The sequence below is a fragment of the Garra rufa genome, chromosome 19 (assembly GCF_049309525.1).
Source record: "Garra rufa chromosome 19, GarRuf1.0, whole genome shotgun sequence".
Classification (NCBI taxonomy): Eukaryota; Metazoa; Chordata; class Actinopteri; order Cypriniformes; family Cyprinidae; genus Garra; species Garra rufa.
The window spans coordinates 19,808,036-19,828,308 of record NC_133379.1 but is presented as its reverse complement, the minus strand read 5'-3'; the positions used below and the strand labels follow the sequence as shown (position 1 = coordinate 19,828,308).

The 20,273-nt window shown below is 35.1% G+C and overlaps 1 protein-coding gene across 1 annotated transcript in view; it reads left to right on the top strand.

Annotated features, from left to right (window-relative positions):
- Positions 1–20,273, top strand: part of LOC141291990 (pyruvate carboxylase, mitochondrial-like) — a 92,991-nt gene that overhangs the window by 13,695 nt on the left and 59,023 nt on the right. The window contains exon 4 of the mRNA XM_073823973.1: positions 1,325–1,507. Coding sequence (XP_073680074.1) covers positions 1,325–1,507 — 183 coding nt within the window. The remainder of the gene's footprint in view (positions 1–1,324; positions 1,508–20,273) is intronic.

Below are 20,273 nucleotides of genomic sequence, written 5' to 3'. Positions count from 1 at the left end.
ATTTAAGAAAATCTAAAAATTATGCTGAACATGTTGGCTGAAATGGATGTTATAAAATTATTTTTAGAAATTGGTTATAAAATAGAATATAATAATTTTATTTTTAGCTGAAATGCATGTTGTATAAAGATATTTATTTTTTTGAAATTGGTTAGAAAATAGTATCCAATTTAATTTTCAGCTGAAATGCATGTTGTTTATTATTATTATTATTATTATTATTATTGTTCTTATTAAGTAAGAATATTTTGTATATATTTATTTATTTATTTATACATTTTGTAATGTTTTTTTTTTTAAAAAAAATATATTTCATATACATGGGGAAAGTAGATTAAGTCTAACAGTCTAAATAATTGCTGCAACTGTGGAAAATGTTGGAATCGAGCAGAAAATCATTACCTGGCTTTTCTGTAATAATTTAATAAAATAAATTCATAGCAAAAAGTATTTTTATTATTATTTTATATATAATTAAAAAATGTAATATAGGTCAAAGACGAAAAAGGGTTTAAGCATAAAAACAAAAGTAATACTGCTTTAAATTTTTTTTATTTTTTTTTATAAAGTTTTCTCTTTATTTAATTGCATTTTTGTTTTTGTTTTACTTCAATCAAAATCAATTTATGGCATATTAAAATATACATTTCAAAACACAATAAAATTTAATATGTTCGCTTATTCCTTTATATATTTTAACATGTAAAGTCAGAATAAGCATTTTGGTTATATTTTTACATAAATATTGTTACACTAAATGACAATGTAACATTATTTCAACCAAATTTTGACATTTTATTCTCAAACTCATTTGAAACCTTAAAAGTAGACACTTTCCTTACATTTCATGTGCTTTCTGTGCACTTTTGTAAATTTCTTTTGACGTGTACATCTTAATGTCTTTGACATATCTTTACTTTAAAGTTGCAGGGAAAAATTAAGTAGCTGGGGTGGCTGTGAAAAAACAAAACAAAAAGGAAAACAACATTTTTCCAGTGTTGACAACTGTATTGATTATAAAGGGTGTGATGAATTTAGTAAATCATGATGTGTCAGTTGCATCTGGTGTAAGTCACCTATAGACTGTTTTCAGTTATCCTAAATTGCTTTCCCTTAAATGTGAAAATAAGGTGTAAAAATAAATCATAAAGTTGTTTATAAAAAAAGTCAACATAAAACTATAAAAAGGGCATTTGCTGTGCACCATTTAAAATATTGTCTCAAGTCTAACATCCTGACTCTTTTAAGTGCAGTCCCTCAAGCGCATATGTGAAGACTCATCTAAATCTGTATTCTGAGCATCATTTTCTTTTCTCTCGGGCAGGTCTTTCGCAGTGGAGAGGGCATGGGTATCAGGCTGGACAGCGCGTCTGCTTTCCAGGGTGCTGTCATCTCCCCTCATTACGATTCCCTCCTGGTGAAAGTCATCGCTAGTGGAAAAGATCTGCCGGCGGCCTCTGCCAAAATGAGCCGTGCTTTAGCGGAGTTCCGCGTCCGGGGGGTCAAGGTAAGGCTTTTCTCGACAACAGCGCCTGCATAAACGATCAGGGGCAGCATGAGTGCGATCACCAGGGACCTTTGGAAAATCGCTTCAGCTGAACATTTAAAGGTGCTGTGGTGTCAAAAATAAACGGAAAATGTGTTGCTATTGTAGTGTGCCCGTCAAATAGATTTTTAGAGCAAATGTCATGCCTTCAATACCATTAATGATAAAATTTGGCAGCTTATCTCATGAATATTAATTATGTGACGTGAACTAATTAATATTCAGCAGGCTCAGTAGTTCCATGTCTTGTGGGGCCCTATGATTTCCGCCATGCGGAAAAAGACCCGGTTCAAAAGTTTACATCCCCTTGATTCTTAATAATGTGATGTTACCTGAATGATCCACAGCTGTGTTTTTTTGTTTAGGGATAGTTGTTTATGAGTCCTTTATTTGTCCTGAACTACCTGCTGTTCTTCTGAAAAATCCTTCGGGTCCCACAAATTCTTTGGTTTTTCATAATTTTTGTGTGTTTGAACCCTTTCCAACAATGACTGTATGATTTTCAGATCCATCTTTTCACACTGAGGACAACTGAGGGATTCATATGCAACTATTACAGAAGGTTCAAACGCTCACTGATGCTCCAGAAGGAAAAAAACAATGCATTAAGAGCTGGGGGTGAAAACTTTTGAACAGAATGGAGATGTGTACATTTTTCTTATTTTGCCTAAATATCATGTTTTTTTCATTTAGTACTGCCCTTCAGAGGCTACAGAAGATAGTTACATGTTTCCCAGAAGACAAAATAAGTTTAATTTACCCTGATTTTCAAAAGTTTTCACCCCTCTGCTCTTAATGCATATTTTTTTCTTTCTGGAGCATCAGTGAGTGGTTGAACCTTCTGTAATAGTTGCATATGAGTCCCTCAGATGTACTCAATGTGAAAAGATGGATCTCAAAATCGTTCAATCATTGTTGGTAAGGGTTCAAATACACAAAATGCTGGAAAACCAAAAAATTTGTGGAACCTTACGGATTTTTCTAAAGAACAGCAGGCAGTTTAACTGTTCAGGACAAACAAGGGTCTCATGAACACCTATCACTAAACAAAAAAACACAGCTGTGGATCATTTAGGTATAAAAGAATTTAAACTTTTGAACAGGGTCATTTTTTTATAAACTTGAGGACTATATATAAACATCTTTTATGTGAAATATCTTATTCAGGTCAGTAATAAAAAACAATTACCTGCATTTTGTATGATCCCTCTTATTTTAGTAAAATAATGAACATTTTGCAGATTCTGAAAGGTGGACGTACACTTTTGACCTCAACTGTACTACTAATAAAATTATTATTAAAATTGCCAGAGAAATTATTTACCAGAAAAATGTAAATACACAAGAAAAAAGTAACAAATATTTTAAAATAAAATTAATTAATTAATTACAGATGATTATTAAATTATTATTAATCAATTTGATTATGAACATTTAATGAAACCATTCAAATTAAATCCAGTTAATTAATGGAAAACACAGAATTTGATAAATAAAACTGAATTTGAGGTAAAAACAAGGCTTTAAATTGACCTTTTGTTACATTTTAAATAATTTACTGTTAAATTTGATTGATATTTTTTTTATTTAACCATTCAAATGCAATTAGCTAAAAATTAAAATGGAATTAACTAAACAATAAAATGGATTTCATAGGGCCCTACTCACATAATATCAGCTAAACTCCCGGTCAGAACGCGCAATGCCGAAAACGATAACTTCCTCTAAAAAAAGCAAGCATGACAGCAGCACGGGAACCCTGACGTGACAAACTGAGACAGAGTAAGCGATCAGACAAGAAGTGGTTTATTTCCGTGACTGAACCTATGGATTCCCTTTCCCCTGTTAAATGTGTTGTTCTTTTGAAGCACATCTGAGCAGCAGACACTTCACTTTCTTGTCACCCATCATGCTGGCTGCCATCTGAGGCTCTGATCAGATCTTGAGTGAGCTGGAGCTAAAAACATTTCCATTTTGAAGATTGAGTTTTTTCCCCCCCTTTTTTAATCTCCCACACATAAACCTGAACACTCCGGATGAGTCACGTTAGACCATAGATGGTAACATGCGCGTATAATATGTATTTATCAGCATAATGTGATCAGAGTTGAAGTAACAGCACTAATGGCACTCTCGGATAAAGGGTGCAGACCTCCGTTTTCTGATGTGCCGCTTTCCGAGGAAGGGAGGGGTGCGGATGAGAGAAGTTGTCATGGAGTGTTTGCACTTAATCAGCCTGAATAATATAAATGTGTTTACATAAACCATTAGGGAAGGAGCTTTTCCTGTAAGCGTCTTCAGAAATTAGTTTTGGAGACTATTAAGAGAATCTGTCTTTGTTTTGCCTGCTATAATCGGAGAGTGTTCAGAATGCTGCATTTTATTTGAGATGAAACAAGGATGTAGACTAAAAACTGCTGTCTATAAAGGGAAGAGTTTAAAGAATTTTTTTCTAATATTAACTCTGATTTAGTGCTGCAGGGCAATTGCGTAACACCAAGATCATAGGCTTTCTCATTAATATGGCTCAGTGCAAATCAATGTCAAAATATTTGAAGATGTCCAATCAAATTTGTTATATCAACAGCTGTTTTACAATAGAAATGGCAAATGACTGGCAGAATTAATCAGGGATTCAAAATTATGAACTTTGCCCATCCCTGTTTTGAATTGAAAATATATAATTTATGTGATTCATTGTGATTGTCAGTGTGACTAGACAAGAAACATTAACAGAGCCGTTTTTAGCCTTTTAGGCGTACGGTTAATAATGAATGTGCACACATTGTGAACCGTGAATTTAATAAACTTTAGTTACATGGCCTTCTTTGTAGCCTTTAGCAAATTCACTTTTAATATTCGAATAAAATTATTAATTAAACATACATATAAATCAGTTGACCCAGTGTTTGCTTCCTTCACTGACAGATGAAAATTAAAAGACTGTATTAATCAAAGTTCAGCTATGGGAAGAAAGAGAAACAGGCCAAGATAAGGAGACTGAGAGAAAAATTGATTGAGACGAAAAAAGAGGAGCAGGTACTTATGGGTTTGGAACAACATGAGGGTGAATCAGCGATGACAGAATTTAGATTTTTAGGTCAACTAATCCTTTAAGGTATTAAAGGCGGGTGACGCGAAGACTGTTTCAAAATGTAGATTCATTAATTATGCTGCATCATAAAATATCCAAACTCAATTGCGTGTGTCATTTGCAGGAAGAAAATGATGTGTCACACTCTGAAATGAGATTAAAAAATTGGTTTTATCTGACATGAAAATGAATAAATATTTGTTTGATGTAAGCCTGATGAAAAACTAGGGAAGTTTCCCCTTCAGAGCACTTTTTGTTACATTTAGGTATGTTAGGGCCTGTTTACATCAAGGACGATAGTTTACTGATTACTACAAAGTGTTAAAAATCATTGTAATTCTTTGAGAATGGGAAAGTCAACATGCTATTGAACGATAAAAACATTGACCACCCATCAGAGTCCATCTGATATTGAAGAGCTTAAACATTTAAAAGAAGATGACAAAACCACAGTGCACATTTGTAATGGAATATTATTGTGTGTTGGTGTGGGCGCTAATACAGTTATCGTTATCTTTATGATTATCATTCCTGGTGTGAATGAGCATTTTGTCCGACTTCACAAATACAAACTAAAATATTTCCACTCAAAATAATGTGCAAAAATTTTACTTTTAGGGATACAACAGCTTGTCACTGGGGCAGTGCCCTTAAAGGGATAGTTCACCCAAAAATGAAAATTCTGTCATTAATTGCTCACCCTTATGTCGTTCCAAACCCGTAAGACCTTTGTTCATCTTCAGAACTCAAATGAAGATATTTTTGATGAAATCTGAAAGCTTTCTGACCCAGTAACACAACTGACACGTTTAAGGCCCAGAAAGGTAGTAAGGACATCATTAAAATAGTCCATGTGACATTAGTGGTTCAGCCTTATTTTATTAAAAAAAATATTGAATAAAGTTATTTTTGTTTTCTTTGTGCACAAAAAGTATTCATACCCCTTAATTTTTTCACATTTTATGTTGCTGCCTTATGTTGAACTGCTTTAAATTACCTTTTCCCGCATTAGTCTGCACTCCATACACCATAATGACCAATCAAAAAGCAGGTTTTTAACATCTTTGCAAATTTATTAAAAATAAAACAACTTAAATGATGCCATTGCATAAGTATTAATACCCTTATCTGGGACAGTTCATATTTCACTCAAGAGCATTCATATTGCTTGTAGATGTTGCTACACTTCGAGTAAAGTTAACCTGTGGCAAATTCAATTGAATGGGTATGATCTGGAAAGGCACACGTCTTAATAAAAGGTTTAATCGCTGAAAATGCATATCAGAGCAAAAACCCAGCCCTGGGTTAAAAAAAAAAAAAAACTGCCTGTAGAGCTCAGAGACAGGATTGCATCATGCCACACATCTGGGGAAGAGTTCAGAAAAAATTCTGCTGCATTGAAGGTTCATAGAAGCATGTAGTCTCCGTTACCCTTAATGGGTCCTAGAGCTGACCTCCTGGGTAAACTGAGCAATTGATGGAGGAGGGCCTTGGCTAGAGTGGTGACCAAGAACCTAATGGTCACTCTAATTGAGCTCCATGATGGGAGAAACTTAAAGAAGGACAAACATCACTGCAACACTCTGTCGATCTGGGCTTTATGGTGGTGTGTGGCAAGACTCAATCCTTTCCTCAGTGAAGACACCTGAAAACACACTTGGAATTTGCAAAAAAGCACCTAAAGGACCCTCAGACTGTGAGAAACAAGATTCTCTGGTCTGATGAACCTCAATTCCAAGCATCATGTTTGAAGGAAACTAGACACTACTTATCACCCTAAGAGTACCATCCCAAAAGTAAAGTGTGCTGGTAGCAGCTTCATGCCATGGGGCTGTTTTTCAGTGGCAGGGACTGAGGGACTCATCAGAGTAGAAGAAAAGCTCAATGCACCGAAATACTGAGATAGCCTCAATGAAAACCTAGTCCAGAGCATTTAGAACCTCAGACTGGGCAGAAGGTTCACCTTCCAACAGGCCAATAACCCTAAGCACACAGCAAAAGTGGCTTATAGACAACTCTGTGAATGTCCTTGAGTGGCCCAGCCAGAGCCTTGACTTGAACGCAATCAGACATTTCTGGAGAAACCTGAAAATGTCAGCCAGACCCCATCCAAACTGACAGAGCTTGAGAGGTGGAGAGGTGAGGTGAAGAATGGCAGATAATTGCTAAATGTTGATGTGCAAATCTTGTTGCATCATACCCAAAAAGGCTCTAAAGGTGCTTTTAGCGAAGTACTGGGTTAAGGGTATGAATACTTTTGCAATGTACTTATTTCAGTTGTTTTATTTTTAATAAATTTATGAAGTTGTGACAATTCTGATTTTGCTTCGTCATTATGGTGCCTGTAGTGATGAGTGTAGATTGGTGTGGGGAAAAAAGTTATTTCAAAACAGTTTAACATAAGGCAGCAAATAACAAAACATGAAAAAAATGAAGAGGTATGAATACTTTCGCAAGGCACTGTATACAGGGGTATATAAGCTACAAAGTTGCCCCAGTGACTAGCAGTTGTACAATTATTGCCTTTTCTGACAGTGTACCCTACAAATTGCGCAAATCAAACTTGCGAATTAAACTTATGCCCAATGGAAACACGTCAATTTCACAAAAACGTCTACATCTCCTTTGATTAAAAATAATGGCTAGTGTGGTGGCAGTGATATACGTAAAAACCTGCCAACATCAGTTGTCATGACTTATCGCAAGATACAAGAAACGTCATTTTGCAATCATTTTTTATCAACATTTGAGGTAAACGCACATATTGACATTTATAAAGGTTTTTGTTTGGTTTAGTCTGACAGAAATTAAACTTAAAGTGACTAGATTACGAGGTTCCCTTTCAGTTCGAATGCTGTTTATGCAGGCAGCGAGGCAGCTCAATAGGTTTTGTGTGTGCGGTGTGAGGGGAGACAGATGTATCCTGGTGCAGCTAAGCTTTGAAGAGTCGGCCGTCAGGGAAGCTTTTAAAGCTCCGCATCATTTTTCCGACCACTTCTCGCTTTTGCTCCTAGCACATTCTCTCTCTCTCTCTCTGTCTAATCTCCCTCCCATCTTGCCCTATGCACAAATCTTAAAAATTGCTCCAACATGACTTTAAATACCTTTCAAGATGATTTTTTTCCCTCCACGGGAAAGATCTGCTGTCCGTTCGCTCGTGTTTCTCTCATCTAAATTCCCCCACAGCCAGAGTAAAGTTTGTGACAGAACATCTTCGAAAATTGCCTTGCGCCGACTCTGTCATTCCACCCCAATATTTCTCTTTCCGCCTCTCCGCACCTTGCGCGCACTCTACAATCAGGAAAGTCCTCGATTACCCTGTAGGCCGCATTCCCAAGCGTGACTAGAGAACCTGGCCTCGGAAGAATTCAGAGAATCACTTCAAGCTGCTAGGCGTCATGGCCGGAGCTTGAGCTGTGCCGCGGCCTGCCTGTTTTTAATGAAGACTGATGAAGTGCGCTCCAGGATATGCGCGAAGTTCAAACCTCTCCTGCTGCCTTAATTTACAGGCTTCCTCTTCCGTCCACGTTTGATTAATCATGCTCTCTCGTCTTCGCCGCATTAACACACCGCAGTTTTTTCGCACGATCGCTTACACTATTTTTCTGGCTTTCTTGCTTTCTCCCTTGCTCACTTGTTCCCGTCGCTGTGCTCGGCAGGAGGGAGGCCGCTCGTCTCCTTTGGGGCTTGGGAGCTCCCTTGTTTTTATTAGGCATCTTCAAATAGCCAATTTATCTAGTAGCGCCACCACAAGATTTAATTAACTCTTCAAATAATGGAGTGTGGTTATGCCATCCATTTGCAGAGGTGGAATGGAGAAACCAGCATCTGTCTGGCTCATTGACTTTGTTGTTTGCCAAAGATCTAGATCTAGTGGACATCAGACGTAGTAATTGGAGACATCTACTAATTACTAATTTGTCATTTAGGGCATTCTTTTATTTACCGCGGCTAACTAGTGCACTTGTTACATTGGTTACATTGGCAGGGTGAAGGTGTGAATTATGGGGTGTTTTGTGAAGCCTGACCCTCACAATTAAGGCCTAAAGGAAGATGAGATGTTCAATGAATCTTAAGTGTGTGTATTTAACAGCATACAGCAGTTTCAAACAATGATTCCGAAGTTAGATTACAAGTTAGTTCGAATTAGACTAGACGTGTTCGCCTGAGGAGGTTACCATGGCAACAGCAGTCTGCTTGAGCAGTTTTTGTTAGGATCAGTTTCAGATGGTACATGAAAAAACAAGTGCTCTTATTATTTGTCACTTTGTTGTAGATTTACACGTCAGAAATGTATCACAAAAACCAGAACCTTAACTGATTGCATCTAGTTAATTATATAAACAGAAATGTTTCGAATTTGAATGCAAAATCTTTTAGTTACCAGGTCGTTTATTAACACTGAAAGAGAAAATACTGTGTGACACATCACAATCACAGCCAGTTAAGACATATTTGCTGCTTAAAGGCATGGTTCACTCTAAAAATGGTAATTCTGTCTGCCATTCCAAACCTGTAAGACCTTCGTTGAACCACTGATGTCACATGAACTATTTTAACAATGTCCTTACTAACTTTCTGGGCCTTGAACGTGTCAGTTGCGTTGCAAATCTTCAAAATATGTAACCAGTCATATAGGTCATTTTTTAAACTTGACACTTATACATCATCTAAAAAGCTGAATAAATAAGCTCTATGGTTTGTTAGGATAGGACAATATTTGAAAATCTGGAGTCTGAGGGTGCAAAATATTGAGAAAATCACCTTTAAAGTTGTCCAAATTAAGTTCTTAGCAATGCATATTACTAATCAAAAATTAAGTTTTGATGTATTTAGAAAATATCTTCATGGAACATGATCTTTACTTCATATCATAAATTATAGGCATGACAGAAAAATTGATCATTTTGACCCATACATTGTATTATTGGCTATTGATTAACTGGTTTTGTGGTCCAGGGTCACATATGTCATCAGAAATATCTTAATTTGTGTTCCGAAGATTCCAAAGGTCCTACAGGTTTGGAACGACATGAGAGTGGGTCATTAATGACAGAATTTTCATTTTTGTGTAAACTATACCTTTAATACATAGGTATGTAAAGCTGGATTTTGAGATGTCACTGTGGGTATGGTTTCTCAGGGCTGTAACCACTATAGTATATTAGATTTGGCTAAATTGTTTTCACAATATTTGACATTCTTAATGCTGCATCTTCAGCACTCCATTACGCACCGATCTGTTTGTTGTTAGGATGATAAAAAATGTTAAATATTACATTTTCGGTAATCCTCAGCTGTCTAACAGCACTTGCAAATGTCAAAATGACTGAGATGGGCAACCAAAACAAAGAGGTGTGATTTGCTCTTCACAGAAGCTTGAAAATCAAGTGCAACATTTCAGTTGTGACAGTTTAAGAGTGCAAGCTGTGTAAAAAATAAAAAATAATTGTGAAAACTGTCAATTATAATTGAATGTGATGGGACAAACCCATTAACAGAGCTGTTTTTAGACATGAGTGAATGTGCTTTAGGCAAGGGATAATCAACGGTTTGCCGTGCGTTAAAGGATTTTAAATGCACGACGTGGAGGCTAATAACCGCCCGACACGAAGCGGAGGGTGGTTGCCTCCGCGAAGTGCATTTTAAATCCTTTAACGCACGGCAAGCCGTTGATTATCCCGCTTATTCCATGGTTATAGACAAATTAAAACTAGGATTGATATTTGCAACGCAAAATTTGACTGAATGGATAAAAAAGACGGTTATTTTCGTCAGTTATGGCACGCAGCTCTAGCATTCTGGCCGCTTCCAATCAGACTCAGAGATTAAATAGTCCGGTAAAAATCACATTTATTTGAATGAAATATAGCATTTGTTTCAGTAGATTATCGATCGACCAAGAGAGAGTGTAAAGGCAAGAGAGAGGACAGTTGTGTGTGTGCGTAACGTTACCTGCCTGCATGCTGTGTGTCTCAAACAACAATTCTTTCAAAAACAGCAGTTTTACCACCCCGTTGCAGAGGAATATAATGTAGCTATCTAGTATCTAGGCTATTTAAATAAGGATCGCAGGCAAACGCTGACAAGAAGTTTATGTAGCCTATGTGCGCAGCACAATGCGATCTCCGACCTCTCTCTCTCTCTCTCTGTGTGTGCTTTTGCGTGCATCAATTAAAGCTGCGCATTAATATAGAACGGTGATTAAACTGACTTGGAACTACCTGTGCATTAAACGGGTTTTACTGCACACCTGCCAGCCAATCAGAATCCAGTATCCAGACATTCCATGGAATAATTGGTTATATCCGCGAGTGCTGTGGATAGTCCACGGGTCATTCTGATTAATTGCGGGTGGATGAGATAAATCGTTAATGATGCAAATATTAACTACATTCTCTAAAATATAAATTGTTTTAAATGCATTTCTTCATCAGGCAAACAGACACAAACAGTTGTCCTTAGTGTGAAAAGATCTTCCAGTCATTGTTGGAAAGGGTTCAAATACTCAAAAAATGCTGAAAAACCAAAGAATTTTTGGGACCTGAAGGATTTTTCTAAAGAACAGCAAGCAGTTTAAATGTTCAGGACAAACAAGGGACTCATGAACAACTTTCACTAAACAAAAAACACAGCTGTGGATCATTCAGGTAACAACACAGTATTAAGAATCAAGTGCATGTAAACTTTTGAACCGGGTCATTTTTATAAATTCATCTATTATTTTCTTTTGTGGACTATATGTAAACATATTTTATGTGAAATATCTTATTCAGGTCAGTACTAAATAAACAATAACATGCATTTTGTATAATCCCTCTTATTTTGGTAAAATAATTAACATTTTGGAGATTCTGAAAGGGGGATGAAAACTTTTGACCTCAATAGTAAATCAGAGAAAACATAAGTGCGGTTGGGTGGCGGGCAGATAATTTATTTGAAACAGAGGATTCAGGTCACATTTGAGCTCATCCGCACATCTCTAATATGCATATTAAAAAATAAAAAAATATTATAACAATCTTTCAAATTGATTACAATATATTTAGTACTGTTACAGTTTTTCTTTCTTTTGCTTTCATTCCCTTACATTAAAACATACATTAAATAAATCCTTTAAAGGGATAGTTCACCCAAAAATAAATACTCATGTCGTTCCAAAACCATAAGACCTTCGTTCATCTTTAGAACACAAATAAAGATATTTTTGTTGAAATCCGAGAGATTTCTCACCCTGCATAGACAGCAATGCTAAGGACATGGTTAAATGAGTCCATGTGACCTTAGTGGTTCAACTGTAACAGGTTTGGAATGACATGAGGGTGTGTAATTAATAACAGAATTAAAATGTTTGAAATATCCCACTACTATACACTATGCAGTATTGTTGAACATGTGAAATGTAGTGGACATTGCAAAGTAGACGTACAGAAACAGAAATTTCCTTGAGCATTTTCTAATGGCAAGAGCAAGGTTACACTGAAGTCAGTTTTTTTATTATTAATTTCTTTTCACTCCTGTTCTTTCACTTTTCTTCCTTTTTGAGCCTCAAACTCAATCATCTCTGTGTGTGCTTTTAGCATTATTCAATTTCTGCAATATGATTCTTTATCTTTTACTCCTAAAATGTCTAACTGTGTTTTGGTCAGGATGTGATAATAGGCTGTTGTTCTGTAAATATGAAAAAATGAAATCAAATATGTCGAAGCTAGTGCACTTAAGAAAGATTAGTGGTTTGGCCACAATCTGTGGCTTTTCAAAAAAAAAAACACCATGTGTTGCTCTTACACGTTGTGAATTGCTTTGTTGGCCATTGTAGAAAGCTTCAAATGCTGAGAACAGAATTCTGGACAGATGTTTGAAGAAACAGGCTGTTTCTTATAGAAATAATCTCAATTAGAAACCACAGGGAATATCAAGAGGCGAAGCGACTGGCGCCAAGGCTACGTTACTGGTTCTAACAGTTCTCTGTGATTAAATAAAAGCTTGAATGTTTCATTATGTTTTCTAGCACTGTCCTGCTGGCTTTGAAAGGCTCCTGCTGAGCAAGCCAAGTTTTATGTAGATCTAAAGAAGTCGTCATGTTCGCTGAACATTTAGTTCTTTTTGTGTCATCCTCCCATGCTCCTTCGCAATGCATCTTTCTCTCTCGTGTTTGCAGTTGCTTCTCTCTGTGAGGGCTGCTTTTATATGATATCAGGATATGTTCATCACTGTCAGAAAGTTGAGCCGTGTCAAGAGCCTGGAGGCCGTATCGCATGAGGGTAGAAAGCTGTGGAGAGTGAAAGGCATTGTGAGAATAGGGGAGAGTGTGTCTGCATGAAGGCATCAGAAGAAGACTGATGGAAGCTGACAAACATTAAGAACCCTAGAGAGAAAGAGGGGGTATGCAGTAAGAAAAAAGAAAACAGGAGAAGCTCTCTCGCTCTAAGTAAATATGTGAAATTGAATGAGGATGCGAACTCAAATACACCGTCTGATTGTCTCTGGAGAGTCACGGTCAGGAGTCTGAAGTGTGTTTGTCCTTTCACAGTCATCATGGCCTTTTCCCCTTCTATCACGGTGGAGCTGTACTTCTTTAGTACCAGGCCCTTTCCCTGAATATGGCACAAAAAAGGATCGAAACTCTTAAAAACATGTTTTTTTTAATGTGTCAACAAATTGTTAACATCAAGTTCAAACTAAATGTCATATGAGCTGTATCTTTTTCTATTCATATTATTATATTTCTATTATTTCGAAACGCTTATTTGTGTAATTTCCTTATTAACTAGAAATATGAATGAAATAAACATTCAAATTAAACAAAATGTGTGAAATAAAACTGCTAGAATGAGTATAGGGGTAGCACGTCCAGTGAAAATTAGCTGTTGCTAAATAGTGATTGACTAGTTTGGAAACCAATGTTAGTTTGTAGTTGTTGATGAACATTAAAGTTAAAGAAAAATAATAGTTTAATCATTTTATTTTTACAATTGGATAACAGGCCTGAGCAAATGTTTGTTTGTTCATAAGAAAATAACGCTTTTGTTAAGCAAGGATGCCCGTTTCTGCCACTGGATACTAAATAAAAAAAGATCATTGCAACTTTTTCTTGCATTTGCAAGTTTATATCTCACAATTCTTTATAACTATAAGTTAGACTATATACCTCACAATTCTGAGAAAAAAGTCAGAATGCAAGTTTATATCTCGCAATTTGACTTCATAACTCGCAGTCATGAGTTTATATCTCAATTCTGACCTTATAATTGACAATTGTACGTTTATATCTCACAAATCTGGGAAAAACGCCTGAATTGTGAGCTTATATATTACAAATCTGACTTTATAACTCTTAGTTGTGAATTTGTATCTCACAATTCTGAGAAAAAAAGTCAGAATTGCAAATTTGTATCTCACAATTCTGACTTTATAACTCACAATTGCAAGTTTCTGTCTTGCAAATCTGACTTTGTAACTCACAATTGCAAGTTTGTATCACAATTCTGACTTTATAACTCTTAATTGTGAATTTGTATCTCACAATTCTGAAAAAAAAAGTCAGAATTGCCCATATATATCTCACAATTCTGACTTTATAACTCTTAATTGTGAATTTGTATCTCACAATTCTGAGAAAACTCGCAATCGTGAATTTTGTATCTCAATTCTGACTTTATAATTTACAGTTGTGAGTTTATCTCTTACAAATCTGGGAAAAACATCTAAATTGCGAGTTGATATATCACAAATCTGACTTTATACATCTTAGTTGTGAATTAATATCTCAATTCTGTGAGAAAAGTCAGAACTGCCATTTATAACTCACAATTCTGACTTCAATCGTGAGTTTATATCTAAATTTTTACTTTAACTTACAATTGTGTTTATAACTCACAATCGTGAGTTTATATCTAAATTTTTACTTTATAACTTACAATTGTTTATAACTCACATTTCTGACTTTTTAACTCACAATCGTGAGTTTATATCAAAATTTTTACTTTATAACTTACAATTGTGTTTATAACTCACATTTCTGACTTTTTAACTCACAATCGTGAGTTTATATCAAAATTTTTACTTTATAACTTGTGTTTATAACTCACAATTCTGACTTTATAACTTGCAATCGTGAGTTTGTATCTCAAAATTCTGTCTTTATAACTCGCAATTGTGAGTTTATTTCTCACAAATCTGGGAAAAATGTCAGAATCGTGAGTTTATATATCACAAATTTGAATTTATAACTCGCAATTGTGATTTATATCTCATCATTCTGAGAACAAAGTCAGAATTGCCAGTTTATATCTCACAATTCTGACTTTATAACTCGCAATTGTACATGTATATCACAATATTGAGAAAAAAAGTCAGAATTGTGAAATAAAGTCACGATTACCTTTTTAATTTTTTAATTCAGCTTCCATATCAAACTGATTTGCTATTTCAAATAAATGCTTTTCTTTAAAACTATATTCATCAAAGAATCACAAAAAAGTATCACATTTCCACAAAACTATTAATTAGAGACCAAATTTTAGTTTGTAGTTGTTGATGAACATTAAAGTTAAGAAAAATAATAGATAAATAGTTAAGCTGCTTATCTTGTCAAATTAAGTCAGCCCCGCAGAATGTGGAAAATGTGGAAAATAATACGAAATTATTTATGTAATTTGTTTTTGTCAAAGTTTGTCCAAATGTTAGGAAAGTTTTATATTTAAAAATACATATTATATTTTAAAATCCATTAAAATCGGTTAAATAAAAAGCTCTTCTTTTAATATCAGTTTAAGAGATTGTCAGATTATACACTAAAATGTGATTGGGGAAGATATACTGTTTAAAATAAGCCATTTTTCAAACATTTTTATTTTTATCAATATTGAAAACAGTTGTGCTGTTTAGAAACATTTACCATAATTTGCTCTATCTATAATGGTAGTGTCACTGTCCTCTGGTAAAAAAGCTGAAGTACGAACGCTCCACTGCATGTTCACATCCACAATGGCTCCTTTATAGTACTCCGTTATTACTCTGCAGTCGAATGGTTACAGAGCCAATGAGCCTTTTGCTGGCCATAAAAGAGAGGAATTGATCTTTACCTACGGTGCCACGTGACCCTCATCTGTGCAGCATGGCACCGTAGAATCGATATCTAGCCTTACTTAGTTGAAGACGATAGTTTCGGGATCACTTGGTTCAGCGTTTATGGTCACCAGTGGACTTGTGCAGCCCATCTCAATGTATCTGTGTCAGTTTTAGCTTCTAGTTGATTATGAGGCAGTGCAGTTGTCTAATAGTTCGCAGGCCATGTGGTGTATATGTTGTCTCTGTCGGCTTCTCTCATCATTACTGCTGAACAAGCCCTTCTAACGGCCTAGAGGTGTTCTCGTCTGAACCAGCAGGTGCCTCCAGCTAGATGCTGCAGTTCTCCCATGAGGATGCGGTTTCTGGTATCAGGGTGTCGTCACTAATAATCCTTAAGAAACTGCTTTTGGAAAACAGGAACTTGGAAGTTCTGACATATTTCCTCAAAATTGCTGGTTGTTGTTGGTGCATTAGTGAGAAAAGGAAACAAGGGTGGACTATTATATTGTGATTTTGTTTTTTTCATCAGTATTTTTGTGACTTTTTCTTACAGTAAAAAGATGAAGTTAAACAAGGTAAATTTAATGTAAAAAATAAACGTAACTACTGTTCAAAAGTTTTTTGTTTTTTTTTAAGAAAAGAATGCTTTTATCGAGCAAGGATGCATTAAACTATAGAAGCCCGTTGCCACCACTGAATAGAAAATAAAAAAGAAAACTGCAATCTCACAAAAAAAATTCTCAGAATAGTGACATACTAAGTGACATTTGCGAGGAAAAGAGAATAAAGGTCAGAATCTTTTAATTCTAACTTTGTAATTCGCACTTGTGAGTTTATATCTCACAATTCTGACTTTATAACTTGCAATTGTGAGTTTATATCTTTTAATTCTAACTGTAATTCGCACTTGTGAGTTTATATCTCACAATTCTGACTTTATAACTCGCCATTGAGTTTATATCTTTCAATTCTAACTTTATAATTCACATTTGTGGGATTATATTTCAATTTTGACTTTAAAACTTGCAATTGTGAGGTTATACCTCACAATTCTGAGAAAAAAGTCAGACTGCAAGTTTATATCTCGATATTTGACTTTATAACTCGCAATTGTGAGTTTATATCTTGCAATTCTAACTTTATAATTCGCACTTGTGAGTTTGTATCTCAGTTTTGACTTGAACCATTACATTAATACCATAACATTAACCTTACAAACTGAGAAACAAGTCAGAATGCAAGTTTATATCTCACAATTCTGACTAAAACTAGCAATTGTGAGTTTATATCTCAATTTTGACTTTATAACCCACAATTGTGTTTATACCTCACAATTTTGACTTTCTGACTCACACTTGTGATTTTATATCTCAGTTTTGACTTTATAACTTAAAATTGTGAGTTTATATCTAGCAATTCTAACTTTATAATTCGCACTTGTGAGTTTATATCTCAGTTTTGATTTAAACCATTACATTAATACATGTAATACATGAGTGTATATCTCATAGTTCTGACTTTATAACTCGCAATTGTGAGTTTTTATCTTTTAATTCTAACTTTGTAATTTGCACTTGTGAGTTTCTATCTCACAATTCTGACTATATTATGCAATTCTAACTTATAATTCACACTTGTGGGTTTATATTTCAATTTTGGCTTTAAAACTTGCAAAAAAGTCAGAATGCAAGTTTATAACTCGCAATTGTGAGTTTATATCCCACAATTCTGACTATAACTAGCATTTGTGAGTTTATATCTCAATTTTGACTTTATAACCCACAATTGTGTTTATACTTCACAGTTTTGACTTCATAACTTGCAGTTGTGAGTTTTTATCTTGCAATTATAACTTTACTTATACCTCACAATTCTGAGTCTGGCAATTTGACTTTATAACTCACACTTATGAGTTTATACTGTATCTCACAGTTCTGACTTTATAACTCGCAATTGTAAGTTTTTATTCGCAATTGTCAGTTTATATCTCACAAGTTTGACTTTATAATTCGCTATTGTGAGTTACAGTATACAGTATCTCACAATTCTAACTTAATTAACTTAGTGTTTATATCTCAATTTTGACTTTATAACTCGCAATTGTAAGCTTATATCACACAATTCTGAGAAAAAAAGAATTGCAAGTTTATATCTTGCTAATCTGACCTTATAACTTGCAATTGTGAGTTTATATATCACAATTCTGAGGAAAAAAGTCAGAATTATTGAAATGGGCTTCCATATTAAAGTGATCAAAGTTGACCTTAAAGTCATTTGTGGTAAATGATTTCTATTTCAATGCTGTTTAATGTTCAAATGCTGTTCTTTAAAACTTTCTATTCATCAAAGAATTACAAAAAGTATCACCTTTCCACAAAAATATTAGGCAGCACAACTCGTTTCAACATCAAAAACAATAAGAAATGTTTCTAAAGCACCAAATCTGCATATTAGAATGATTCCTGAAGGATTATGGAATCAAATTTAAGGAATAAAATTACATTTTAAAACTGTAATTTTAAGTTGTATTATTATTTCATAGTATTATTGTTTCATTAAAATAAATGCAGCCCTGATGACCATTTCACCAACCCCAAACTTTTAAACGGTATTGTAAATATCTCATAATACCTTACACAATTTTCTTTTCAAGTAAATTCATCTTATTATAAATGCTTTTAGATATTTTTGTAATTACTGATTAATAAAATGAGTTCTGTTGTGCATTAGCTCATCTGAACCCCCACAAAGATGAACAATGAGGAAAATTCTTGGATAAGAGTGAGGTTTTTCTACTTTGCATCTAAAGAATCCAGAATGCATGTTATTGTGGATTATGTGAAAGCGAGACCACTATGTCAGCTATACACAAAAGCAAAGGTGCGCAGTTGGAGATGCCATGTGAATTACAAGTCTTTATGAAGCTAGTTCAGAGTAAGTATACACCAGGATCTAAAAATCTGCGGCACGTTCAATCTCTCACGACTCCATGAAACATAAAGGAGGTGCTCACAAGAGAACAGAATCAAAGGTTGATGAACAAAGAGCCTGCGTGAATAGAACACAGCACCTCACAACCTAAGAGATATTAGTTAATGCTTTTTCAAAGTCCTGGCTAGCGGCGCTGGCAGCTGAGGCCTGTTATGAATGAGAAATCTTGCTGCTGATGAAGAGAAGGTTTCTTATATTGAGAGCGAATGCACCCTGGGGGGACCCGGGAGGGCCGAGGGAGCTGACAGCTCGAACCTCCAACTGAAAAGTTCCTGTCAGACTTCCACACTCTGCCTGTCCCGATGGGAAGAGTGGTGGGCCTTGAAAAGATTGGGAAGGGAAGAAATGAAGGACAGAGCAGGCAGAGGTTACTGGGTATGTCTTTGCTGGCAGGGGGGATAACAGAAGGGGTGCTTGAAAAGTCACGGAGGTGGTGCTCTTCTGAAAGCTGTGTCTCTTTTGTCCCCTTTCCCTCTCACACTTTTCCGCCTTGCTTAAATTGACGGAAAGCCGAGAACATCATGACCTACAGGCAAAGAGAGAGGTGAGCAAGTCAAAATGCACGTCTTTGTGCTTGACGTTAGGATTCTGAGAAAAGAGCCCAGACAGCAGGGGAGAATCAGAGGAACGTACATACTGTACACTTGAGATTGAATACTTTGTCTATTTTTGAGGACAGAACTTGGCATGGCCTGGTCCTCTTTCCCAACATTATTAAGCAACATTAGCAGCCGTTTTATTTCTGTAGTTATTTCTATGCTTTTATGGAAAAAAATATTCAGCATGTTTTCTCTTATTTTGCATTCATTTGTCTTTTTCTTTTTGATTTGCTCAAAGCTTTACTTTGTTGTAGTTCATTCTTTTTTTTTTTTTTCTTCTTTTTTTTTTTTAATTGTGCAGCGTTTTGGGTAAAGGAAATAACATTAGCGACCAATCAATTTTTCTAATTTGCTTTCATTTAGTCATTTAATTTTACTTGGTTTTTGTCAAAATGAAATGGCATCAGTAAATCTTGGCTTTTCTACTTTTGATGTACTTTTTACTTTTTTTTTTAATTTATTTATTTTGGAGGTAAACATGAAATGAAATATGTAAACATGAAATTTAGCAACCAGTTTTAGTGAAACAGAATAATACAGTTGAAGTCCAAAGTTACTATTATGATACTGTACTATAAAAAAACATTACTATAAAAGTTACTTTACTATTACACAATGCATTCGAAGCCGGAGGGTGAAAACTTTTGGAATTTGAAGATCAGGGTAAATTTAACTTATTTTGTCCTCTGGGAAACTTCTTCTAAAGGGCAGTACAAAAAAAAAAATGATATTAAGGCAAAATAAGAAAAATGTACGCTTCTTCATTCTGTTCAAATGTTTTCACCCCCGGCTCTTAATGCATAATTTTTCCTTCCGAAGCTTCAGTGAGTGTTTGAACCTTCTGTAATAGTTGCATATGAGTCCCTCGGTTGTCCTCAGTGTAAAAAGATGGATCTCAAAATTATACAGTCATTGTTTGAAAGGGTTCAAATACACAAAAATGCTGAAAAACCAAAGAATTTGTGGGACC